Source organism: Lolium rigidum, chromosome 3 (assembly GCF_022539505.1).
Source record: "Lolium rigidum isolate FL_2022 chromosome 3, APGP_CSIRO_Lrig_0.1, whole genome shotgun sequence".
Taxonomy (NCBI): domain Eukaryota; kingdom Viridiplantae; phylum Streptophyta; class Magnoliopsida; order Poales; family Poaceae; genus Lolium; species Lolium rigidum.
This window is the reverse complement of record NC_061510.1, coordinates 1,855,680-1,882,758: the sequence shown is the minus strand read 5'-3', so window position 1 is coordinate 1,882,758 and position 27,079 is coordinate 1,855,680. Positions and strand designations below refer to the sequence as shown.

Below are 27,079 nucleotides of genomic sequence, written 5' to 3'. Positions count from 1 at the left end.
TCCATGGTTACGGACGACTTGGTGATGGATTCTGTGATCATAGACAACTTGAACCAAATCGTAAAACTTGATCTCAATGTGTGAATAAGGATCCCTTCTCAGGGTGTCGAGGGGGTGATCCTAGGTGATTGGTTCAGGTAATGATGAAGATTCGGTGGATTCAACATGATGATATTAGAGCTAGAGTTGATATCGCTCTCTTACCCCTTCTGAAAATGGTCTGAATAGACGAGCTTCTGCTCCCTCCTATTTACAAAGGAAAACTGGCTTTCCGCAAAATAAGCTCCACATAAAGCCTCGCATACCCGCTTTGCTAATATGTTGTACTAAGTCTTGCTGAGTCCCTGTACTCAGCCTTGCATGCTTTGTTTCATACGAAGTCCTTCCAACTGATGGTGGTTTCTACCTCGACATCGACAAGTAGTTCGGAGTTCCTCAGGCGGCAGCCTGAGACTTATGGGTTGGGACGTCGCCTTATGTTATGGCCTCCTAGGCCCTTTGCAGTCTTGTTATCTAGATAACATAATTTGTTTTCCGTTGCTTGTTGAATTGTGGTCAGTGAACTCTGCTGTAATAAATTTGGATCTTAACTCTGCTAAGAGTTGTAATATATTTGCTTTCAGTTGTAGAGTCACTGTTGTTTTATCGAGTCTCACCCTGTAGGACCTACAGATCTAGGTTAGGCGTATGCCAGATGTGATATCTGGGTTTGTCTAGCCCCGACCTCCGGGGTTCCCGACAATGACCAACACCAACTTTGGAGTTTTCATTTTAAGCATTTTTTTTTGAGCTTTAGCATGATCTCTTTCCTTAGTGAGTTTCGAAAATATTTCATTTTGAGACACCTCAAGGGTTTCAAGTTGCTCCTCAAGAGAGGCTACGATATCTTGTTCTTCTTCAAGATCATTATTTAGGGATGCTACATCATTGGCATACTCCCGTTCAAGAGCACCCATTTTATCAATGGTGTTCTCATGCATCCAAATAAGTTTTTGGTTCTCAATAGCGGTAGTCAAGATTTCAAAGAAGTGAGAGCTAGCAATTTTATCTTTGCAAAGAATCTTGAAAACACTCTCACCCTTATCGCGTAGGGAGACAACCCAATCCTCTTCTTCATACTCATCCTCATCCTTATCACCACGAGAAATGTTAGGTTCCATGGTAGGAGGTATCATGGAACCCTTGGCCATAAGGCATATATGAGAACCATGAGATAAAGATGAGGAGTTACTTGAGGCTCCTTTCAAGATCTTGTCTTGACCAATAGACTATTTGGTTTCCTCTACATTGTTAGTCACACAACAACTAGAGAAAAGACAAGCATTTTTATCATGGCCACAAGACAAAGCAAGTATATCATCACGAGATTTATTCAACCAACTTACACATGATATGCAAGGACTATCAACACAAGCATGTAGATCATTTCTAGTGCTAGATGTATTTAAGTCCAAAGATGAACCATTGCAATGAGATATAGATGAATGATCATCAATAGTAAGCTCAATACCAACATTGCAATTTCCATGACCACTCACCATATCATTAACTTGTGTCTTGTCACACATTGGTAAAGTGGATGAAGATGAGAACTCATCACGGCCGAAAGTGAAAGTAATACAATCATCCTCAATAATATTGGACACATCATATTTATCTTGAAGCTTTGTCCATAATTCATGAGCGCTCCCAAAAGGCATGATTGATGAAGTAACTACATTCCTCACAACAATGGAAAACACATGAGAAGCAAGAGCATCGAGGCAAGAGTTTTTCTTCTTCTCATAAGATAAATTTTGGGGATCCTTGGGAGAAGAAAAACCCATGTCAAGAATTAGCTCCATGTCCGGGGAAATACCCCACAAAATATTAAGCACATAAATTTTCCATAGATCATAATTTGTGCCATCAAATATAAACAAGTCATTGTGCGCTAATCCCCTAACCGACATCTTTACTCTCAAGGCGGTGAAGCCTAAGAATGAGAGACCTTGTTCTGATACCAATTGAAAGTACACGGATGTCGCCTAGAGGCGGGGGTGAATAGGCGGTTTAATACTTCTACGAGATGGGCTTAACAAATGCAGAATAAAATTAGCGTTTACTTTGTCAAGCCCAAAGCCTATATACTATGGTTCACCTATGTGCACCAACAACTTATGCTAATCAATACAAGCAACTATGTGATAGAAAGATATATATAACTTCAAGCACGATGGCTATCGCAATGTAAAGTGCATAAGTAAAGATCTTGGGTATAGAGATAACCGAGGCACGCGTGAGACGATGATTTATCCCGAAGTTCACACTCTTGCAAGTGCTAATCTCCGTTGGAGAGGTGCGGTGGCTTAGCTCTCCCGAACGCCACAAATGGCCTCACCTTGAGGTGCGGTTGCTCGATGCACACCAACGCTACAAACGCCTCACCCCAAGATGCGGGATTCACACCACACACCGAGCGCCACGAAGGCGCCTCACCTTATTCTCCGGTGACCCTCGCCACAAAGGCCTAGGTCACGGTTCCACTAAGGGATTTCCTTCGAGGCGGAATCCGGGCCTTACACAAAGCTTGCGGCATGCATCCGAAACTTAATTGGAGGCTCCCAAGAAATCGCCACAAAGGGCTAGAATCTGTCTAGGGTTCCAAGAACCCAAGAGTAACAACCTTCTTGCTTTCACTTCCACGAATCACCGTGGAGAACTCAAACCTATGCACCAAATGCAATGGCAAGAACACCAAAAGATGCTCAAGTCCTTCTCTCTCAAATTCCAACAAAGCTACGTACAAAAGCTATCGGGGGAATAAGAGAGGAAGAACAAATAAAAGGAGGAACACCAAATTTCTCGAAGATCTAGATCTAGTGGATTCCCCTCACAAAGAGAGGGATTTGATTGGTAGAAATGTAGATCTAGATCTACTCTTCCTTTTACCTCAAAAAATTCAAGAAGCATAGGAGGAGTAGAGGGATATGGCAAGCTCTGAAGGTCAACAATGGTGGAGAGCAAATGTTGGAAGAGGTAACAGCCCAAGGAGGAAGAAGGGGGGCTTAAATATCCCCTCCCATCGAAATATGACAGTTTGGGTAGGCTCGGGCCGGATTATCCGGGGCCGGATATTTGCAAATAACCGGCCCCCGTAAAACGGCTAAGGACCAGAAAAAACATGCCCCTGGATGGGGCCGGATATTTGGCCGGATATTTTGTTTGGGCCGGATAATCCGCTGAAACGGGCATAACTTTAGCATCCAGACTCCGATTTTGATGATCTTGGGCTTGTTTTGAAGCTAGGAAAAAGATCTACAAGATCATGCAGGGAACCATCATAGTCCAATAAGAGAGGATATAAATAAATTAATAAAGGTTTTACCTATCTATAAAAGACAAACCAGTAAAACCTCCAATATGGAAAATGCAACAACTTGAGTTAGGAGACTTGGATTTAGGTGAAACCAATTTTGTTGTAAAGAGAATGACAAGAGCTACCACTCAAAGAGTGAAAAACTTAAGAACAAGTGGGGTAGTTTTTTTCTATGTATTTTAGAGTAAAACCTCTCAATACGAGAAACCGAGAAAAACTCCAATATCGAAAACGCAACAAGTGATTCATGCGGAATCCTTTTTTGATGAACTAGAGCTTGCTATGGAAATAACCACAAGCTATAAAACACCACATGGATAAGATCCAAATAAAAACCAAGAAAGATGATGCAAGGATGCAAAGGTTTGAGCTCTCTCCGAACGATAGGATAGAGTTACTCACTCGATAGCCCTCTTGATAGTACGGAAACTAAACTATAAACCGGTCTCCAACTACACCATGAGACCGAAGACAGTATATTGTTAGGAGTTGTGTTTTCCCAAGGAGGTAGAAGTTTTGAAAAAGAGAAGGTAGCGACGAACATCTGTAATAAAACTAGTGAATTACTAGCGAATTTCCAAATAGAATAGTGCGTAACATGATTATCGTCAGCAGCGACGTCACAACAAGAAAACTTTGGGAGATGAGGCAGAATATAAGAGCAATAAAATTTCTGGAGTTGAGGAAATATGTAGTTGAAGAAAAGTTCGGGAGCCTATGCCCAGATGCAAGCACCTGTTCACATGCTCGGGAGCTACTCTTATCAGAAGCATTGAACAAAGTTTCTGATAAGAGGTAACGATGAAAATATAGAGTGGCAAGATAACAGAAGATGAGCCTACAACCAAGTGCAAACACTCAGCTGTAGTCTCGGGGGCTACTCCCATCGGGAGCGCTGGTCGCGCACCCGATGAAATAAATAGAGAAAGAGGAAACACCAAGTTTCGACTGAAGGATACAAAATAGAGTGAGTGGATAACAGAAGTTGAGCCTACAACCAAGTGCAAACACTCGGCTGTAGCCTCGGGGGCTACTCCCATCGGGAGCGCTGGTCGTGCACCCGATATATAAAAAAAAAGAGGAAGAGAAAAGTGTACAAAGACAATATAAAAAGTTGCAGTCGAAGAAATTACCGTACATATTCGAGTTATACATAAATATATCATCTCGAAGGAATGAAGTATTCCATCATCCGAATAAAGGTACTCGACAAAATATTCTTAAAGCGCATTCGCCGCGATTATAACTCTGAATGCTGTTACTCGAAAAAAGAGTGCGAAGGTAAGACCCCAGGATCCGTCCTGTGTTGCGTGGCATCGCACCTGAATGCGCTCTCCCACTTTACCCACATCAACAGATGTGAAGAAAAATCCTGACGGACGCGTTGGGTACTCGATAAAATAGAAACTGGAGTTCGATAATGGTAAGTCCTTAAGCGGCACATGTCGAATTACGCCAGTATCCCGGGTTCGAGTCGAGGGACTCGAGCTTGAAGTAGGTTTATGCGGGTTTGCCACAAGAGCAATTAACTGGTACCTTATCCGTCAGACGAACCAGCCTCATTAACCAATATCCCTGTACTTAAGATAGATACTGAGCAAAATAATTATTATGGTAATTATACATTGCGGTTTTTATGATGGAGATTTTACTCGACTCTACGATTCAAGCAAAATCTCGGGGGCTACTGACATGGGTATGCCTAGCAGGCATACCGTATAAGGTACCCATGTTATCTGTAAAAGACGAGAAGCCCATGGACCCGAAGATCGAGAAGCTCGGAAGCCCAAAGAACTATGTATAAGGAAAGTCGAGATGTAATAAGAATACGATAGCAATATAGGAAAGGCCCGTAAGCCTCTTGTAATTTGTATCTTGTACGACATGGAAAGCCTTGGCTCCATCTCCTATATAAAGGGGAGCCGGGGGAGATAGAAAGGATCGAATCTATTGTCAACAGAACCACCGTAACTTTTAGTCGAGCAAATTTTCGGCTGAAACCCTCGAGATCTACTTGCCCTCTACTTTCCACGAAACCCTAAGTCTACAATCTGTAGGCATTGACAAGTTAATCCCTTGTCACTTGGTCACAGCACCAAGGGAGCCATGCTTCCTCACTTGCTTCTGCAGGGCGGCCGTGCAACCGCCAAGGGCGTCCTTGAGGCCACAGAGCTTGACGGCACGCACCTCGTCCGGCTCGTAAAGCTGGGACTCCTTGGAGGCCAGACGGGAGCTGCGCTTCACGGGGGCCGCTAGGGCCTGGCCAGGAGGCGCGTGGACAGCCGTAGTGGGCACGACGACGGAGGACGCAGCGTCAAGAGTGGCATCGACAATCTCTGTGATCACCACGCCACGACGCATAGAAAGATCCAGAAGGAGGGCTAGGGCTCAGCTCCCTGGAAACCGCATCCCACGTGAGCGTGAGCGACGAGCGGGATGAGCCGGAGGAGGCTCTGGAGGGAGCAGAGCGCTGTGGAGAGCTCGCCACGCTGTCTAGGAAGTGAGAAACACATTATGGGGAAGGAGAGCACCGTCGATGGTGTCGATGTCGTGGTCGCCGCGTGAGTCGTTGTACGCGCCAGGGGCAAGAGGGAGGTGAGCAGGCACCGGCGGCAGCCGTCCAAGCCTACAGTTGAACAACAGCAGCGGGGGAGGGCTAAAGAATGGCACGTACTCCCCTTCGCTGTTGTAGGAGTCCTCGACGCGCCACGCACGGAATTTGCGAAGCGTGATCAGACGAGAGTCACATGGCTCGCGAGTGAGCAGGATCTCCGCGGGAACAAACTCTGCGTGGCGCAGGCGCACAACGGCGCGAACATCAGCATAGTCCGTGCCAGTGAGAGAAGCAGTGTCGACCTCCAGGGTCTCTCTGAAACAGCTGAATGCTTCCGCGACGTTGAGGTGGCTCAGATGCTCGATAGGAACACGACGGGCGAGGACGAGGGCAACCCACTTGAGGTTGCAGGGGATGCGGTCTGCAACCTCCTCGCGCATGAGGCGGAAGGTGGCGCCTTCGTTGTGGAAGGGCTGGTGGAGGATGGAAAGCTCCATGTCCTCTTCAGAGAGGAAGCGGGCGTAAATGTCACCGATGGAGGAGCCCACCATAGTGACGTGCAAGCCGGTAAGCTCCGCAAAGAAATCCTCGGCGCACGCCTCAGCGGGCGAAAAAAAGGAGGGAGTGAGTTGATGTAGACAACCGCCATGTGGCGCGCCGCCTGCATGTCGCCAGCAGACATGAACACCTCCATAGGTGGAGCAGCGTCGTCGAACTCCACCTCCTCTTCATCGCCAGCCAAAGGGACTGGGGACGGAGCGTGCGGGGGAGGCAATGGCTCAACAATGCTGATGACCCTCTCAACAGCAGTAGGTGGAGGAGCTTGCGAGGATTCACCAACCTCGAAAAGCGAGCCCATGCGGTGAGGGGGAGAGGAAGAACAAGCCCAGCGCGCTCCATAGAGCGGCGACAGGGGCATCAGCAGCGCGGCAAGATAAGGAGTGGCGGGGCGGTGTGGGTTGGCAGTGGGGTTGGCCGGACGGGGGGACGAGCGGACGGGGGCAAAGGTGGGCTGGGGAAAGGGCATGGCCGGAGCGGCCACACATGCGGCAGTGTACGGGGTGTCTGCAGGAGCGCAGTTGGTGGAGAACGGAGAGGCAGTGGAAACACCCGTCGAGGCTTAGGGTTTTGAAAGGCGTGGCGGGTGTTTTTGGAAAAGGGAGGGGAAGGCAGCGCGCGACGTCCAGATAAGAGCAGAGCAGTGGCATGCTAGGAGCATTGAACAGCGGAGGATCGGAGGCCGGGGAACCTGGAGAACCGTTGGCGCCGACGCGAGGCTCGAGGCCATAATGGGCGAGGCGTGGAGCTCCGGAGGTAGGCGATAGGGGTGCAGGTGCAGACGCGGTTTCCTCGAAGGAGGAGGCGACCTCAGACGCGACAAGTAGTTGCGGCAGTAAATCCTCCCCATTTTGTGCGTGAGGAAGAGGAATTAAACCTCTCCCACCGAACTCAGAGGAGGACGCGGGAAGGCGAGACCATGCAGGCAGAGAGCGACGTCCACGACGACGCTTAGCGACCATGATTGGTGGGGCCTGAGCAGACAGCTCAGCAGCAGAGGCAAGAGCGTCGGGTAGGTTACGATAGAACCCTAAACGGAAACGGGCGCAGGGGGCCGGCGTCGAGGATGAAACGGGCCACCGCCGACGACGCAACGATAACATGAAAGATCCCCTCCTCCACCACGGTGGCAACCAGGCTAAACTCAGGGTTCCAGAAGAAGAAGGACATGATGCTACCTACAGAAGCGGCGGAGAAGCATGGGGAGAAAAAGGGAGGAGAGACCCAGATCTCGCCGGAGGGACATGGGTGGCGTGGGTTGTGGGAAGGAAGCGACGAAAACCTGGAGAGGACATAGTCCTGGAAAACCTTACCTGGTCCAGACCATGCAGCGAGGCGAGCACGGCGAGCGGCAACGGCGCCGCCACCCTCAACGGAGGGGCCAACCGGGAGGGAGCGGACAAGGAGAGGATGGGTTGCGTTGTGTGTGTAGGCGAGCGCGGCTGGAGCTGGCCGACGCTCGGGAGGGGTGGCGTTGGAGCTCTGGATGAGCGCCAACGGAGGCTGGTGGAGAGGCAGAGCAAGGGAGTCGGGACGGGACGGGTGGGGATGCTGGTGCGAGTCGCCGGAGGGGTCGCCCGCGTCGCCATGCTCGTCGCCAAGCGTGTCGCGAGAGCGCTCCATCAGAATCCCGCGCGAGAGTCAATCCAGTCACAGCGTCTTCACTTCTATTTGAATTCAATCATGTTTTGAATGATTTGAAGTTTGAAAGAAAAAAAAAAGGAGCCATGTAGTCGGGGCTACGTTTAGAGACTAGAGAGTTAATTTCCGCTCCATGCTCAAACTCATGATGACCTCGCGCGTCACCCGTGCCCAAACCTGTGAGCTCACGCAAGGCAGGTTTCCTTCCCATAAACTGGTACAAGCCCATCACTGCCTGCATGTTGTCATCAGAGTGCAGCTCTAGAGCGTTCTAATTTATTTCCCCATTCTTTCTTCAAATAAGAAAGGAAAATATATCATGAAACAGCACCGAATCTCAGCACATTGCTTCGCAGAGAAAGAAATAAGCATGCAAATCCAAAAACATTAATGGAAAATATACCTTGCACTCCTCTCCTTGATCACACGCCTTATTCTGCAGATTGTCCGGGATATCTCCATGAGATCGTAGCTTAGATAGAACGAGCCCACACACTTGAACGGCAAGCAGTAGGCGAGACGTGCCGGGGCGAGCTTGCTTGCTCGACACCCGTGGTCCGTGGACCACGCCCACTCGCGTACGCGCGCGTGCGCTGCACAAGCTTGTGGCCACGTCTATAGCACGCGTTGATTTAGGCAGGAAATTTGGCAGATCCACACATAATCTTTTTCCCCATCAGTTTCCATCCCGCTTCTATATAAGCTCCGCCGTTTCCTCGCCCATTTATGCCCGCACCATTCGCACAGGGAAACGCCTCGCGCAAGCTCGCCATGGCCACAAGAAGAGTAGCGCTCGCCGTGGCGGTGCTGGCGCTGTGCGCCGTCGGCATTGGCGCGTCGCCAGCCGTGTCGAGGGGTGCGGGGTGCCGGAAGCACGTGAAGAGGATCACGGACTACGGGGCGGTCGGGGACGGGAAGACGCTCAACACGGCGGCGTTCGCCAGGGCGGTGGCGGACCTGTCCCGGTGCGCGGGCGACGGCGGCGCGGCGCTGGTGGTGCCGCAGGGGAGGTGGCTCACGGGGCCCTTCAACCTCACCAGCCACTTCACCCTCTACCTCCGCCACGGCGCCGAGATCCTCGCCTCCCAGGTCAGTAACAACAGCCATTAACCACACCCCGGCGAACATAAACCACGGCTGCTGCCCCTTTCTTCAACCGTGGAATTAATGGCGCGTTTAAGGACAGGGATTACGCTAGAAATCGTGGTGTAATCAGTTACTGTGACACGTGGGGCAATAAGTGATGTGCAATAACGACGGGATAGCACGGGGACGGTGGTAAAGCCGGAGGGGCACTTGGCCGTTTGCGTACTAGGTCGTGGTTTAGGCAGGGACAAAAGCTTTTTTTTGGTCCTGCCTCTGCCATTGCCATGAGCCCATGATCTTTCCTTGTCAAGCTTTCCAGGCATGGCGATGCCATCGATCACCTTTCCATGCTAGGCATACGGCATGGTGAACGCGTCTCCGTGCTCGCGACGATGGATAGCTGCCCTACATGGAATGCTAATTATTAATATGCTCTAAGTGATACGATTACATGCTTGTTTCGTCCTTGTTTTCTGCCTAGTTTAGTGACGATTAGTATGGAGGGTTTATTACCTTGCATTATCCATGATCTGTGTTTATGAGTAGGAAATCGTATCATTTCGGCGCTTAAATATATGCCAAGAACAGCCCGGCCACTATGTCCTAACAGGTGGTTCCCTGGAGGTTGAGTTGGTGGTCATTCAATACATTTACGGATTTGATCATAAAGCTGCTTACGGCGTACCATTTGACCGCAAGTCAAGCAATCTTGATGTGGTTACTGAATACTCGTGGGAGCAAGGGAAAATAGGAGGATCAAAATACTGATGTGCCAATTCTCTGAATATGTTCATAAATAAACAGCCTATTCCCTGAATATTCTTTGGCTGTTCCATATGCATGCTTGGTTGCTAGCTATTGCTGTCTCATTTTCACAGTACTATTTTTTGGCAGTTTTAGCGACCCGTGTTGCTTGTGTCTGATACTCTGCTTGCATTATCTCGTGATCTTACTTGTGAATCCAACCTTGATCCAGGACCTCAACGATTGGCCTCTGATAGCTCCCCTGCCGTCCTACGGGAGAGGGAGGGACGAGCCTGGCCCAAGATACAGTAACTTCATCGGCGGATCAAACCTCACCGATGTCATCATCTCCGGTAAAACATCCCTTACCACCTCAAAGATCATCACAAACTGAAGAACAGAAGCCATGTAGCTAGTAGCTGCAGAGACATGACTAACAAGCTAAATGCAAAATGTTTTCAGGTCAAAACGGGACGATCAACGGGCAGGGGCAGGTGTGGTGGGACAAGTACCGCGCCAAGCAGCTCACCTACACGCGTGGCTACCTGCTCGAGCTCCTCTACTCTCGCGACATCATCATCTCCAACGTCACCTTCGTCGACGCGCCCTCATGGAACCTCCACCCCACCTACTGCAAGTATGAACTGATCTGAATCCATGCCCAATGTTAGTTCTCATCCTGTAGTTGTTTGGTCATGAATCCATCGTGCTCACCTTGGCGTGTCCTGTTTTGGGCAGCAACGTGACCATCAGCGGCGTCACGATTCTCGCGCCGATCCACTCGGCTAACACCGACGGGATCGACCCAGGTACATCACTCACACTTGCAGCATGAACTAACCATCCAGTAGTGTTAGTTCATCGTCAGAAGCATCCTTGCGTTTCCCGTAAAAAAAGAAGTATCCTTGTGTTGCTGAATCTGAATGTTAATTTTTTTCTGAATCTGAATGTGATAAACTGTTATTGCTCATTCAGATTCTTCCTCCCACGTCAAGATCGAGGACTGCTACATCGTCTCCGGCGACGACTGCATTGCCGTGAAGAGCGGCTGGGACGAGTACGGCATCAGGTTCAACATGCCAAGCCAGCACATCGTCGTCAGGCGGCTCACCTGCATCTCCCCCACGAGCGCCATGATCGCGCTCGGCAGCGAGATGTCCGGCGGAATCCAGGACATACGCGTCGAGGACAGCATCGCCATCAACACCGAGTCGGCCGTCAGGATCAAGTCTGGCGTGGGGAGGGGCGGCTTCGTCAAGGACATCTTCGTGCGCAACCTCAGACTTCACACCATGAAGTGGGTCTTCTGGATGACTGGCAACTACGGCCAGCACCCCGACAACTCTTCCGACCCCAAGGCCCTGCCCGAGGTCACCGGCATCAACTACATCGACGTGTTAGCCGAGAATGTGACGATGGCTGGCAGGATGGAGGGCATCCCGAATGACCCCTACACCGGGATATGCATGTCCAATATCACCGCCCACCTTGCGCCCAAGGCCAAGAAGCTGCAATGGAACTGCACCGACGTCCAGGGAGTGGCATCTGGTGTCTGGCCGAAGCCATGCCCGCAGCTTGGCGCTGTGGGCAAGCCCTGCACATTCCCGGAGGACGAGCTCGTCATTGGTCCGCCAGAGTTGCCCAAATGTACCTACTGATACGTGTGCTAGGTTATAGCCATCAGGGTTAGAACCAAAGAGATGATGTACTTCCTGTCTTAGTATAGTCTTGCAGTCTGAAAAATGCTGCAGAATAAAACATATGTGTGACATGAACTTGCAGAATGAATTATACCTGACCAAAGCAACACTTCCCATTTTGGTTTTCTGGCAGTAGGTACAACAACATTAGCAGCAAGTAACATACAGCAAGATGATCGAATTTCTAAACCAAACTATGCAAAATGATTACAATGAACAAACTGGGAAGCAAAGGTCATCCTGTGCTGGATCTTCACTTTCTTCCCCTGCCCTTGCTCATGAAGTGGTGCTTCTTCAACCTCTTCTTCTTGTACTCGTCGCCCTTCATGTGCGCGGCGAATGGCATTCCGAGGAGGGCAAGAAGCCTCTGGGCCTCGTTGTCGGTCTTGGCGGTGGTGACGATGCTGACGTCCATACCGTTCTTCTTGCCACCCACCTCATAAGGGATCTCCGGGAAGACGCCCTGATCGCGCATACCGATGGTGTAGTTGCCGCTACCGTCGAAGCTGTTGGGGTTGACACCCAAGAAGTCACTGGTCCTAGGGAGCCCAAGGTTGATGAGCCTATCCAAGAAGTTGTACATCACCTGTATGCAAACCCAAGGTGAAATTGAGCTCATCTGTCATAAGTGTGGATTTCAGGCTGCTAGAAATTTCAGACACCTAGAATTTTGAGAAGCCAATCTGCCTATGTATGCATTTCACAGCGAAAGTATGACATTTCGGCACAAGGGGGCTCACCCTGCCGCGGAGCGTGACGGCGATACCAATGGTGTTGCCCTCGCGGATCTTGAAGCTGGCGACGGAGTTCTTGGCCTTGGTCTTAACGGGGTACTGGCCAGTGATCGAGGCGAGGTCCTTCATGGCGGCCTCCAGCCCCTTGTTGTTCCCCGCATCCACCCCCAGCCCACAGTTCACCACAATTTTCTCGATCTTGGGCACCTAACAGAATCGAAAATAACCAATCAAGAATCTACTATCGGTTCGTCCTAGACACGGCAGAAACGGCTGGCATTTCCGTCGTTGAGCAGAATCAGAGCAGGGGAGGGTGGAACACCTACCTGGTGGACATTGGTGTAGCCGAACTCCTCAGTGATGACGGGAACAACCTTGGTGTCGTAGACGGTCTTGAGGCGGTGGACCTTCTGGGCCTCGGCTGGGTCGACGAGGATGATGGGGTTGGCCGCCGCCGGCTTGGGCGGCGCCTCGGTCGCGGCGGAGGCGGCGACGCGGATCGAGCGCCGGAGAGGCGGGGAGCGGAGGTGGAGGCAGCGCCGGGCGGAAGTGGTGGCGACGGGGAAGGGGGAGGGCGAGGAGGAGGGCAGGGTCACCGCCGTGGCTGCCATTGGAGCGTGCGGGGAGAGCAGAGGGGCGACAGGGCTTTATGCCATTGCCATGGGTGGATGACGGGATAAGGCAAATTGGCTGTGGATGGCTGCTCACTGTCACTGCAAATGGCCTACTAATATTTTTTTCACACTAAGGATGGGCTCGTTTCTGCTATAGCGGTCCAGTGCAGGCCCAGTACATTGCAAACTAATGCTATCTACAAAAGTGAAGGCCTGGCACAAATTCATCGAGTCCTTCCTGGCCCGTTACTTTGGGTAAGATTTGCCAGATTCATTCCAAGAATTTTGAGACGACGCATTTTTTTCAGTAAAATGTGGTCAAATAAATTCTTGCAAATATCCACAAGGAATGTAATATTGCAAACCAAACAACCCACAATGAAACAAAAATAAAGCCTCCGTTTCAAATTAATTGACATTGCTTTGGTGTTTGAATCAATTTCTACAAAGATGGTTGAATCAAAGAGGCCCTAAATAGCTCGACTAGAGCCCATTTGATGTATACTCTTAGCTTAACAAATGGAATACGTGAATCTTAGTTACATATTTTCATGTGGTCTCGAAAGTTGCTTTCAAAAGTTAGTTTGCGCCTTGAGAAAAACTACCATTCCTCCTAGAAATGAAGACAATATTGTGACAGATATAGCACAAAACCTAGAAATGACATTGCTATGACTTTAGTTTTCAAACTTAAATTTTAGCACACATTTTTTTATTTTGAAAAACTTAGCAAATGGTCAAATTATTTTTATGAACATTTTTGCATGACCAAGCTTGAACTCGATACAGATTTTCCTTTTTCTCAATATTTTACTAAACTTGAAATACATTTTTACTAAGATTTCAAAAATAGGTGCACCATAACCTAATTTATTTTTGCAGAGGTCCGTGCAGGATCCGGTTAACAGTGCCTATATTAGCAATTTCGGATAACGAAAAGTGTCTTTGATTTCCGAGCTCTAGTGATCCCTTTATTTCTAAAAAAAACATAGTTATAAGTTTCAATATACTTTTTAATACATATATGGATATAGTCAATGCCGTAAGTATTTAAAATTTGCTAGTTTGCATGTTTGTGGGATAGATCAATGGCTACATCCAGATTTTTCTCAAATCTTGTTTGAAACTCATAAATGTGTTTTTATATTTTAAAACTGTTGGATCACTGGATCTCGGGAGCCAAAAAATCTTCACTCTTTCAGGCTATAAGGACTCAATCCTAATCTTAGAAGTTGCCTTATTGACACTGAAACTCAAGAATAGAACACATAAAGACATCCAAAAGAAAGATTGAAATTGAATACTGTACATTGAGATGTTTCCACGCCTCGAACATGACTCTCGTGAGAAACAACCGCACGAGGCGATTTCTCCGGTTCCAGGTCTCTCACCAGCGATTCCATCCCTCCCTCTCCTCCATCACCATCCTGGCATAGCGAGGGAGAGGGGAGGTCTAATTATCGTGTGTGTGTGTGTGTTTTAGCCCTAGGTTTTCGAGATTTCTCTATCGGTGTCTGATGTTGGGACATATGTTGATGGTGCTTCTAGTAATAATGCTCTCTCGGTCCACGACTCGCTGGAGGTGATGCTGACGCCGGTGATATGCTTGTGGAGTCCAAGTTGTTGGAGTGATGTCGATCTGGCATTGCGTCGTGACGTGGCGGCGGGGATGTGATGCTCTTGTAGTGTGGCGGTCTTGATTGTTGTGTGTTTGCGAAAAACGGTGGGGCATCCGGCCGCTTGAAGGGTGGGGTGGCGATGGACACAGCTCCAGCATTGAAGAGGCTCGAAGGGCTTCTTCGGCAGATGTTCCTTATAGGGCTAGATATAGTCGTACGGGGCTTGTGGCTATCACGGCTCGTTAACGTCTCATGGCTTAGGGTTTGTTCAGCGTTAAAGAGTGAATCAACTCGTGCTTTTTTCTCTAGCGATGGCGATGGACGTGGGTGGTTGATAGTTGTGGCTACATAAAAAATTTGAAGACTGTAACCATATGCACCCTGTCTAAAAAATAACATGAGTTGATTTTTTTTTCAAACTTACAGGAGTCAACGACTGTGCTATCGTGCAACGTATGCAGTACCTTATTTTAGTGAGTCGATGACAAGGCGGTGCGTCCGTTCTTCCTTAAACAAATCGGAGCAGTAGTGTAATTCTTGAAAGGGGCCTCGAGAGCCCAGTTTATCCCATTGACCACCGGCAAGCGTATCACGGCGAGGATCCCGCACACATGCAAATCCATCCCCAAGCCCCACGAGGCAATGCAACGACTCGTCACATGCACAGATACAGTGCACATCATTGAAATGTAGAGACGCGCGCCGTGAACTGAACTGAAAAAGGCCGAGCTCCCTGATAATTGGTGATCAACTTTTGCTTCCAGGGACCAACAGCATCACGATCGTCGGTCCGTGGAGGTCTCTTCTTTGCCTATTCAGGGTTGATCCCGACCGACATAGCATGTTCCAGAAAAAAAGGTTCCTAGCATGACTGGTACCTGTATTACCTGCCGCGTGGCCCAGAATCCGTTTGGTGACGATGAGTTGCTGTCAGGGCATCATGTACAGCTCTGCTCAAGCGCTCATAATGCAGTCATGTCATGTGGGCGATAGTAATACAGAAAGGTTTTGTATTATGATACTACTACCGTCTCGCTACAGTCAGCAGCACGATACAGCAAGATAATACTACAGTAATACTAGATACAGTACGTCAGCTCCACATACAGTAGCAGGAGGCGTCAACATGCACCAGCACAACATCTCTAATACCAGTGTGCTCCACCGACTGACTCAAGCCAGCTCCCATTTTCTAACTAAACTATCCCTCTTCCTCTTCTATGGACAGACCACATTCAGACAAAACCTGTATTCCGCAATTACAAGAAGGCAGAATACCTATGATGAACCGATCAGATGTTTCTCATTGCATAGCGTCTAGTGTCTCTCTCCTCTTGATCCTTTTCTGAATCTCCTTCTCGAGCTCCTCGGTCCCGCCCACCTCCTCCAGCTCCTGCCAACCGAAATCCGTCAGTATGAACCAATAGAAGCGTTGAAGAATGTCAAAACAGTTCAAAATCTTGTCATAAATCAAATGATATATAAGTTGAGTCACCTTGGGCCCGAGGAAGAGCCCGTACGGCACGCTGTCGAACTTGTCCATGTGATGGATCTGCAGCAGGGAGCATAAATGCCATGTACGCGTCAGATTTCGGAGACGACCGTGGTTACTAGCTGGGTCAGAGCTGCGCAGAGGAAGATGGGATTCAGACCTGGTGCGCGGCGGCGACTCGCCGGAAGTAGGGCACGTTCTCGATGGGCCCGACGGGGAAGCGGCGGTGGACGAGGCCGTCGTGGACGAACATGTAGGCCATCCCGAAGAGCGTGATCCCGAGCCCCTGTCGCGCGACGACACGTGGAAGGGTCAGGTCAGATCGCGCCACGTCAGCACTGACATCCGCATCGCAAATTTTTTGCGTATAGAAAATATTGTCGTGGACAGGAAAGCTGCTGCTGTCAGCTACGATACGAAATCGGCGTTGGGCGCGCCGCGCGGGCCGTTGTCGTCTGCCGGAGCCCGGTGGGCAGGCAGCATGGGCGCCGATGGCGCCGCCGCAACGCGACAACGGAGAAACACTTGTGTATCTCCCACGGCACGACGCACAGGTGTGTGGGCGCGCGCGCGTGGTGGCGGAAGAGGGGAACTGGAAATTGGAATGGAGGGCAAGGAAGAGTAGGACGTACCGCGCCGAAGCAGAGTCCTGGTACGAGGCCGCGGTTGAAGAAGCCGAAGGCGAGGAGTGCCATGGCGGGGACGGCGTTGACGATGGCGAAGACGTCGTTGAGCTCGAAGGGCCCGTCGCGGGGCCGGTGGTGCGACTCGTGCATGTGCCACAGCGAGGCGTGCCACAGCGCGCGGTGCGCCCACCGCGCCCAGAACTCCATCCCCACCTGCGCAGCAAGCCATCGCCACAGATGCCTTATCAGAAATGCACATCGAGTTCTGCTGGCCCGTGCGGCGTGCGTCACGTGGAGGTAGGATGTGACGGGGAAAATGAAAACTCACCGCGGCGCCCACGGATAGTGCGAAGGTGCCGAACATCTCCGTCACCGGAATCTCGCCTCCCTGGGCAAAAGCAAAGCAGTAGGAACGGATCGACTCAAAAAGATAGAGGAACCGAAATTGTGGGGAATTGCCATGGATGTGATGCGAGCCGCGGAACGGGGAATCAGGAGAAGGTGGTGGTACCTCCATTTGCCAGGCGAAGCGGTAGTAGACGGCGGCGGCGGCCATGGAGGTGATCCCGAGGCTGGACATCACCGCCGCCACCAGGTACGTGCGCCGCTCCGACTCCTTCCTCGCCTTGCGCTCCGAAACCGCCATCCGCGCCTCCTTCGCCTCCTCCTCGACCTCCAACTCCACCTCCGCGGCGTCGGTCCTGCCGTCGGAGGCCACGCGCAGGACGGGCACGGCGGAGCGGCGCGCGGAGACAAGTGGGAGCGGCGCGAAGGCGAGGCGCGCCGGCGGTCCGCGGGTCCTGGAGGCGGCGAGAGGGAATGGCGCGGCCACCAGCCTCGCGACGGCCATGAGAGATGAGATCAGACGGCTCGGGTGGTCAGACGGTCGTGGGTTTTGCCGGGGATGTCGCTCGCTCGCTCCTGGGTTCGTAGCGTCCGACCGGGGAGGAGCGCTCGTTTGCGGGGTCTGGCTCGTGGAACGAGAGAGTGAAGCGTACGCTGGGGGACAAGTGGGTCGTCGCAGGAGTCAACTTGTGGACAAGGGAAATGCGCCGGAGGGGATCCGCTTTTTATAGCCAACCAAAAGCCAAAGACAAACAAAAAAATAATACGCAGAACATCGTGATAGACCTCAAATAAGTGCACATGTCTTAAATCAAACTTTATTACAGCAACTTTTATCAACTCTTTAGAAACACGCGGGTGAATCCAGAATTCCCATCTCATCCCATACAAGCTGACCCTAGCTAGGGTGAGCTGAGATTTTCAGCTGTGTTTGGCAGCCTGTATGTGTTGAGATATGATGAGTTGAGATGTTGTTTGGTGGGTTGGGTCTGTTTACCCATGCTGAACTCAGAGTTTGTTTGGTAGAATGCATGTGAGTAACATGTGATTACCCTGACTTATGCTGAGTAAGATGTGATTACCTGGCTTGGTGAGATCAGCACACAAACGTTGTCAAATTTCATCCATAACATCATAAATTCAAAACAGAACCAAGTATGAAGCACGAAAATCTCCAAAATGATATATTACCAAGGCTCACTTCAGTACATAATTCAACATGTCTACAGCAGCAAAAGCTAACATAGAAAATACGTCCAAATATTACCAAGTCTGCATCATATAATATACTAGGCATTACAAAAGATATAGATTGTGATGTTGCACCAACTCACACCATCTCAAACTAGATCCGGATTTTTCGCTATGATACGCTTGAACGAGGCTTCACGAACAGCAGCTTCCATTTTGATGAAATTAAGGCCTTTACCCTTATGCTCCGTCAAATAATCCAAAACAGCCAACCGTTCATCCATGTCGAAATTGGTAAGGTCCATAACCGTTTTGCACAAATCAGGGTGTGTTTCAGTATGGCAAGTGTTATTGATAGCACCAGCAACATCACGCAATGCATTAGACATGTTGGTTACCTGAATTGCATCTTCGTCATGTAAAACCCGCTTCCTCTTTTTACTATTTGTTGAGGCAGAAGGTGAAGGAGTAGTTGCTCCGAGGCCTTGAGCTCCAAAGTCGAAGGGGATTTCTCCTTGCGCGGAACCTTCACCATTGGTTTCTCCACCCTCCAAATCAATAGGTTTTTCTAGACCCTCAACATCAATGGGTTTCCCCAAAGGCTCATTAGATCCCATTGCAAACCTTCCTGTGGCTAGCTTATTGGCAAAGCAAGCTTCCATGTATTCATAGTTCACAAGTGGTGTGTTTAAAAATTCAGCATCTTTAGGAGTATCCTACATATATCATCAATAAAAATACATTTCAGCACTATAAAAACATAGCACCAACCGATTTCAGCAATGAAACAATGGTTATTTGGACATACCTGGGTATGTCCCAAGTAATGTTGGTCTTCTAAAACAATCATCTTCTGATCATCATCCCAAAGTGCCCCGCTTAGAAGCCTCAGTTTCTCGATTCTTTGATACCTGATCTTCCACTTGCGGAGATGATTGGTTACTTGGGTAGTTGTCACATCGTAACCGACGAGTTGGGTCAAAGCTTTGCTGCTTGTCCAATATGGATCTCTTTGAATCCTTTGTCGGTCTTGACACCTTTTGCTGCAATGTCGGCGAGACATCGCATCATGCATGCTGACATCATAGGGGTCCAAGTCATAACCTTCGGAGCCTTCTTTTTTGTAGCACCTACTTCTGGAACTTCATGCTCAATTTCAGCCATCTACACAAAGATGCAGCACCCATATCATGCTCAATTTCCAGCAATAATAAAATAGTTCCAGCAGTATATATAGACATTTCAGCACCAAAATGAGTAATTCCAGCAATTAGTATGCATATTCCAGCAATTAGTATGCATATTCCAGCAGTATATATAGACATTTCAGCACCAAAATGAGTCATTTCAGCAAATAGTATGCATATTCCAGCAAATAGTTACATATTCCAGCAATTAGTATGCATATTCCAGCAAATAGTTACATATTCCAGCAATTAGTATGCATATTCCAGCAATTAGTATGCATATTCCAGCAGTATATATAGACATTTCAGCACCAAAATGAGTCATTTCAGCAAATAGTATGCATATTCCAGCAAATAGTATGCATATTCCAGCAAATAGTTACACATTTCAGCACCATATTCATATATTACAGCACCAAAATGCAAGTTCCAGCAAGTTCTAGCAATAATAAAGTAGTTCCAGCGCTGATGTTACAACATGATAAATCAAATGTGTGCTGCCCCCCTATTCGCCCACATCGCTTCGGCAAATTCATTCCTCTTTGCTTTCCAAGATGCATTATCGTAAGCAATGTCGTGGTGGTCTTCATTGTTGGCTTCGGGATCCCATGTCTCCTCCGGTGGGAAATATTCATCCTCCCCAAATTGAAGGATCCAATTATGGAGAATGGCACAAGCTATTACTACTTTAACTTGGGTCTTGTAAGGATGGAATGGCTTATTGTAAACAAATTTCCACTGATTCTTATACGCAGCAAAAGCTCTTTCTACTGTTATCCTTAGAGAAGAGTGTCTCAAGTTGAACAATTCTTTATAGTTTTCAGGATGATTCCCTGCACCATACTCCTTCAAGTGGTATCTTGTCCTACGGTATGGTGGAAGGAAACCCGGTCTCACGGCATACTCCATCCGACCTAACAAACACTGTCTCTGGTGGGAAAAGTGGGATGAGGACAGATTTTCTGAGTTGGCTCAGGCTAACAAACACACCCTAAGTTCAAAAAAAACGTAGCAACATTTAGATTACTAATATAGTAATTTAATATCATACATGTTGCTATTTTGTGTAAAAAATAATCAAATTTTAAAAATATTTAACTTTCAGAAAAAAATCATACACTTATTCGCGGACGCATGACATGTACATATGAGGAAGGCAAGCAGGCAAAAGGGGTCAAAGGGGGTCTTTTAATTCAAAAAATGGGCAAACCTTGGGCGTCTCCCAAGGATCACCCGTCTTCCCCCATCCCCATTTCATCTGTCTCATTGAAGGCCCATGATCCACTCCCCGTGACGTTCGCTCGTGAGAAGTAGATCGGAAAAATCTCTATCCCCTCCCATTGCTTCCATCAAACCGGTGACCGGCGAGCACCGCCGAACTTGCAGCCCCTATTGGCGAGCGCTTCGCCGCTAACCGCCAGCAGCACCACCACTGCAAATGACCATGTCTTCCTTCTCTCGATCTGCGCCCCATTCATCCCCTCCCCATTTCCGTGGCAACAGTGTCGAGTGACCAAAGTACCAATGATGGCCGCCCTTGGCAGCAACAACGAGTGAACAAAGTAGCAACATTGGCTGCCCAGTGGCAGCAACACTGAGTGGCCGAAGTAGCAACTCTGGCCGCCCATGGTAGCAACTGTCGAAACTGTTGCAACCAGTGGGCAATGATTTGTAGCAGCGGTCATAGACATGGCGGAGACAGAGCGCATCCAGGTGAGGGGGCTTTGGGCCCATTGGTCCAAGGAGACAAGCTCAGGGGACGCACGTGATTGGCAAAAGCGGAGAGAGGAGAAAGAGAAATTGGGCCAGTATGTGGCTTTGGTGCGACTGTGCGAAGGTTGAAACCGCGAACAATCGGCGGCGAGAGCCCTTCCATGGCGACAACCCTTGTCTCCGCGTGTAGATAAGATGTGGAAGACGAAGGGTAAAACTTAAAACAAAAACAACTGCTAGAGAAAGGATAGGAAGGATGCATGGTGTCGTGGCCTGGAGGGACCCTCCTTGACCCGTTCTCCACCATCACATGAAGGGACATGTGTCATGCAAGGGAGGTGAGGGATGCGGCGCATGCGATCCGTCTGGTGAAACGAAGCATTTTCCATTTAAAATGCCTTTAATTCGAGAACACCATACCGGGAGGTGATGACTCCAGTAGATGTGATCATGAGGAGGCCACAATACTATACCCCCGTCAGTGTCACTGTCGATCTGCTCCCCTCTGGTGACCTTGGGATCTTGGAGGTGTAGCAGACCATGACCTCTTGTCGAGAGGTTTCCATTATTTTTAAAGACTGATTTTCTAGTTCCTTTTAAGGGATGGTGAGGCGACGGTTATATCCTAAAGTCATGATAAGGTCTTCCCCGTCATATCCTCGCTTTGATGGGGAGTCCGGAGCCGGGAGGGCATGTGGAGTGTGTGTCTCGTTGGTTTTTTTGTGTGTTCATTAGTGTGGTTTCAAGTCATTTTCTTTCAATCTACACTTGTTGCTCTGGTGTGCTGGTGCTTTTTTGTCTTTAGCACGACAGCTTTTCCGCCGGCTGTCTATTACAACAAACTCTAATACTCTCTCCGTAATCGTTTTCATTATAGATGCATCTAGACATATTTTAGTTCTAAATACATTCATACAAGCAATAAGTAATATGAATCGGAGGGACTAGCTTTGCTTGAGGGGCGCACACCTTTGGCTCACGCTGGTGTTTTTATTATGATCAGGGAGTTCAAGTACCGATTTGTAATTTTTATTACCTTTCAGTCTACTTGTATTTTGGTTGATGATTATTAACAGATCAAAATATTTTTTGTTAGAAAAAAAAACTGCCTTTGATAGTTCATTTCGTTTGGAAGGAGGGGCAGATCCATTGGAGAGGGTCGTGGTCGCGAGGCCGGGGCCGTCCGGGTAGCAGCGGCGTGAGGGGCAGTGGAAAAGGACAGCGCACGCACGTGGGTCGCGGCGCCTCACCACGAGGCTGCAACGGCGAGGTTGTCCCCGCTCGCAACATTGCACGTACCAGCGGCGCGCTGCCGGGCGCCGGCCGCCCGCAGGCCGCAGGAAGCCAGCGACGTGCGCCGACGTGTGTCTGTTCTATCCGCCGTTCCTTCTCTTGTTTTTCTCTGCTAACCGTATCGGTATCGCCAACCTCCCTCTAGAAACATACCTAAGGCCAATATTGTTAACTGGACCCAGGGACTCCTGAGCTCGTGGCGAGAATCGGACCAGAAAATTCGCATTTACATGTTTTCAGAAGTTATGATACAGTACATAAATTATGCACGTATATACGTACTATACTTACTCATGTATTTTTTTAAGAAAAAATATGACCGTACGTGGCCAAAGGAAAAAAAAAATAGAACTTAAACATGAATTTTGACACAGGGCTTGGTCAGTTTGTCATTTTTGTCCAAGTTACATACTTTCGCATTTAAGTTTAAAATTGGACACGCACATACCTACCTCCATCCTCTACATGCAAAATTTCATTTCTTATCTTTTAGACTTTATTTAGTGTTTATTTTAATTTCACTATTCATCATCATTAGTTCAAGAGTGTTCACGTTCAGAAAATTCACTTTCTAAGTAAGGGCAAATTGCTTAAAGAACCAAGGCGGCAACACGATGGAAGGCTTCAGCCCGGGCGGCGGTGATGACGTCCTAAACAATGTTGTAACATCCTAACTCAAGGTTTAATAGGATTGATGGGATAATCATACATACTAAAACGAAGAGGATATCTAATGGGCTGGTGCATGCATGCTACACTTTGCTCTACACTGTATCTCACACCTATTGTTAGCTGATTGTAACACTTCTACTGAGCAATAAAGTCTCATCATTTCCTCCACAAATAAGGACTAATCTAAATCTACCCTACGTGGCCTCATCGGAGTCGTACTCAATGTCAATGTTGGCCTTCGTAACAACACGGTGGAAGGCTTTGGCCCGGGCGGCGGTGATGACACTTTGGACTAGCCATGGACTCAATAAGACAAATAGGATACTCATACCAATAAGATGCATTTTTTCCGAAAGCTCATCCGCAAAGACGTCCGAGGTTATGAGTGATTGACATGAGATCAATTTGAGGATGTGTTACCGACCGAGAACTCTTTTCCCGGGCGCATGAGTGAGGACACGTAGGGGTGTTACATCCTTGCAAGTGTGACGTGCACCGACCAGAACCGCACATGCTCGACAACGTTCTTCTCCGGCAATAGATGTTTGCCGGTGAAGCAGTTGATCCTGCCTCTTACTCCTCCCGGAAGAGTTTGGGCTAGTAGTTAGTGTTCTCGGCGTACTGAGGATCCAACCACATAACATGTACTTCAGCATGCGGTGGAAGATATCATGCGCGACAGCACAAGCACCCCACCCAAGCTGATGGCTCAACCTTTTAGCACCGTCGCCTTTGGCGGCGCAAGGATGTCGTGTTCGGTAGCCTCGTGGAAGGACAACACTTCTTATCCACATACAAGGCGGCGAGGGGAGAGGGCAAAAGGAGAGACAATGGTAGCACATGGAAGACGAGACTTGCTGTTGTTGTACCGAGAGGGGGGGGGGGTAAAATAGGTGGCTGGGTGCGGTAGGTGGATCACTGTAGTAAATGTCGGATCGGGTGATGGGCTAGGTTTGGAGAGAGGGATGGGCGTTTAGTGATGATAGCCATTAAATAATGTTTAAAACTAAAAAAAATGATCAAATAAACCTCCAACGTTGGATTTCATGTTACGGTTCGAATGGACAAAATCGGTCAATCGTCCACCTAAACGGATCGAAACAGACACGTTTCGTGTCGACATGTTAGAGTTGCCCTAACTAAGCTGGTCAGTTTGTTCTGCAATGTACTAGATACTGCACGCGACGAGCCTTCTAGGTCGTTATTTTTTTACACATCTACTCCCTTGGTTCCATATTTTCTATCGTAGGTTTGGATGTATATTTTTACAGGATATGTCTAGACTAATCTAAATTTAGTACAGTACTACAGTAATTATAGGACAGAGGTAGAATCGTTACGTGGATCTCTCTCGCTCTCTTTTGAAAGGTGGCCCCTGTTTGCTCATCCTGAATTCGAAGAGCATTGTGCTTGTGCGGGCTGCTGCGTCAGCAGTTCAGCACTCTCCGCTCGCAAGTTCCGTAGCTACGAAAGAGAAGAAACGGGTCGGTGGTACGTGTAAGCACAGCGGGTTCGTACGCGTTTGCCCGGCGATCGGTTGTTACGGGTTGCCGCCCCACTACTCACACCGTTCCACTTGCCGACGACCACACTCTCCCATTTCTTCATACTTCCCAGCTGCATCTCTCTGATCCGCTCGCTAATCTGAGGAATGGAACCAATGACCATCGCAGAAAATATCTTGATCAGTGGTGTCACACGACCTGTACGTCTCGTGCTAATTCCCCCACTCCCTTTTCGCCACCTGCTGATCGGTACACACGACACGATAGATAATGGCGGCGACGCGAACCGCGATCGCTTTAGATCCATGGCGCGCGACGAGTGCGCCGTCAGCCCATCACTAACAGCTCTAACTAAGCTAGCCGTGCATAATGGGGCTGCCGCGCCGCGTATCGCCGGAGCCGGCGACACGTACCTTGACAGCGGCTCCGGGATAACTAATCCTAGCCTTCTAGGTAGGCACGTAACGCATGCAGTCAGTCATGCAGATAATCCGTTCATCATCCTGGTCAAACTCGCGTTGATCGATCGATCGGCTTTTGGCTGATTTGGACTCGCAAACCATTGCATGCGTACCACGTAGCTGACCTGATTTCCTGGGTGCGAGGCACCTGTTATCGTTGCCACTGTGAGTGAGCGCCGGGCCGGTGTGGAGTGGAGGTCACTGTGGTGTTGGAGGGTCTACACGTTTCTCCTGTGTGATGCACTTTTCGCCAAATGCTATCTGTGAGCAAATAATATCTCGCAGTAATGGCGTGGAAGAGACTGCGAATGGATGTTCAAAAGAAAAGAGACGGCGAATGTGCTGAATTTACTAGACATGCTTTTGGTCTGTTCCGATTAATTTCGTTATAACTAGCATGACTATGTTTATGTCGTTTTTCTAGAGATACCTAAGGTGAAATTAAAATACTAGACTTTTAAAGATCTAGTACTTTTCTTTGCAAAATAAAGAGAAAATAGGAAATATCGATTAACAAAATAGAATATCATTTATGGACCGAAAGACAAGGGTGGTCTTGGCATTGAGTTGCTAGTAATATTTTCGGAAAGAAGTGTAGCAAGAGTTGGTACATTTTTTTTTATCTTAGTAACAAAACCCTACCACAGGTCAGAGCTTAGCCGATGGACTCCTCATTTTTGGAAAGATCTCATGACTGAGCCAAGGATGATTCTTTTTAGTAGAGGCTCTTTCAAATTTCGGGACGGTATGAGTATTGGTTTTAAGAGAATATTTGGTTAGAAGATCATTATCTAATATAACGCAATAGAAAGATGTTTGTGTTGTCTGAAGTGCTTTTAAAACTAGATTTTAGATAAATAGATCGCTTGCTACATTTGTGGCAAAGATTGCTGGACCTGATAATTTTGTATGGAAGTTAACTACCTTAGGTATTTTTTTTACTCCAAATCGATGTACTCCTAAGTCCTATTGAATGGGCATAATTGTTTTGCTATAAGATAGTGATGGAAGGTAAAGATCCCACTAAACATTAAAAATTCATTGGTTCTTTTTTTTTTTGCGAAACACAGTACAATCAAAGACGCTCATACATACGCGCACACACTCACCCCTATGAACGCACACACGCACACCCTACCCCTATGAGCACCTCTAAGAGACTGCGTTGAAGAACTGATCCGGCAGGTCTTGAGATTGACGAAGTCACCACATGCGCCTCGCTGTCGACGGGAAAATTCATTGGTTCCTTAATAGAAAGGTTTTGCATACAATAGATAATATGGCAAAGTAAAATGTAATGGATGTAAAAAATTGATGTTTCTTTTCAAGATAGAGGATACAATCCACCATTGTTTCTCCCACGCCCGTTTGCTAAAATCGTTTGCCCCATTGTCTATTTTACTTACCGCCTACCAATATCACAAATTAAAGGAACAGACATATTGAGATTTCTACTTTATGCTGGTCGATATGAAATTGTGGGGAATAACACATCATTTTTACTAAAGGTGGAAACAGTACCACGTGGCAAATCCCCACGGCCAAATCCGTTTTTCCATTGCAGCTTATCTGCTTCTGGGCTGATTTGGACTTGCAATGCGTGGCATTCATACCACGTACCTGCCTGATTTCTTGGGTGATAGGCACCTGTTGCTGCTAGTCCGAGCCCGGGAGTGGAGGTCACTGTTGGAGGGCCTCCACGTTTCTCCTGCATGATGCACGCTTTTCACCTAGCGGTGTGAGCAAATAATATGTCGCACCCGCTGCTATGAGGAATTGAGGATAGAGCTGTGAGAGAGACTGCGATTGGACTGCACCAGCTGCATGGATGGATGCGTGCTCATAGATAGGCTAGGCTGGTGACAGTGATCACTGGAGGAAGTCTGACTTTTGAGTGGACGATCGCCTACGGCCTGCCTGATTGACAAGCTCACATGCAAAAATATCCGTCTGTGTACAGGCAACAAATCTCCGAGACACTTTCAG

The 27,079-nt window shown here is 48.5% G+C and overlaps 3 protein-coding genes across 3 annotated transcripts; 1 reads left to right on the top strand and 2 right to left on the bottom strand.

Annotated features, from left to right (window-relative positions):
* The first annotated feature begins 8,882 nt into the window (after window positions 1-8,882).
* Window positions 8,883-11,599, top strand: LOC124703681 (probable polygalacturonase). The gene is made up of 5 exons (XM_047235903.1): window positions 8,883-9,200; window positions 10,174-10,294; window positions 10,404-10,578; window positions 10,680-10,750; window positions 10,917-11,599. The coding sequence occupies exons 1-5, from the start codon at window positions 8,883-8,885 to the stop codon at window positions 11,597-11,599; spliced, it is 1,368 nt and encodes a 455-aa protein (XP_047091859.1).
* Window positions 11,600-11,732: 133 nt separating this feature from the next.
* LOC124694167 (50S ribosomal protein L5, chloroplastic-like) lies at window positions 11,733-13,001 on the bottom strand. Its single transcript, XM_047227184.1, has 3 exons — window positions 12,702-13,001; window positions 12,382-12,582; window positions 11,733-12,227 (listed from the first exon to the last, which is right to left on the bottom strand). The coding sequence occupies exons 1-3, from the start codon at window positions 12,984-12,986 to the stop codon at window positions 11,895-11,897; spliced, it is 819 nt and encodes a 272-aa protein (XP_047083140.1). The 5' UTR covers window positions 12,987-13,001; the 3' UTR covers window positions 11,733-11,894.
* A 2,895-nt stretch (window positions 13,002-15,896) lies between these two features.
* LOC124694166 (beta-carotene 3-hydroxylase, chloroplastic-like) lies at window positions 15,897-17,753 on the bottom strand. The gene is made up of 6 exons (XM_047227183.1): window positions 17,238-17,753; window positions 17,055-17,114; window positions 16,733-16,939; window positions 16,261-16,386; window positions 16,104-16,160; window positions 15,897-16,001 (listed from the first exon to the last, which is right to left on the bottom strand). Exons 1-6 carry the CDS (start codon window positions 17,574-17,576, stop codon window positions 15,912-15,914), a joined length of 879 nt encoding a protein of 292 aa, XP_047083139.1. The 5' UTR covers window positions 17,577-17,753; the 3' UTR covers window positions 15,897-15,911.
* Between the last annotated feature and the right edge of the window lie 9,326 nt (window positions 17,754-27,079).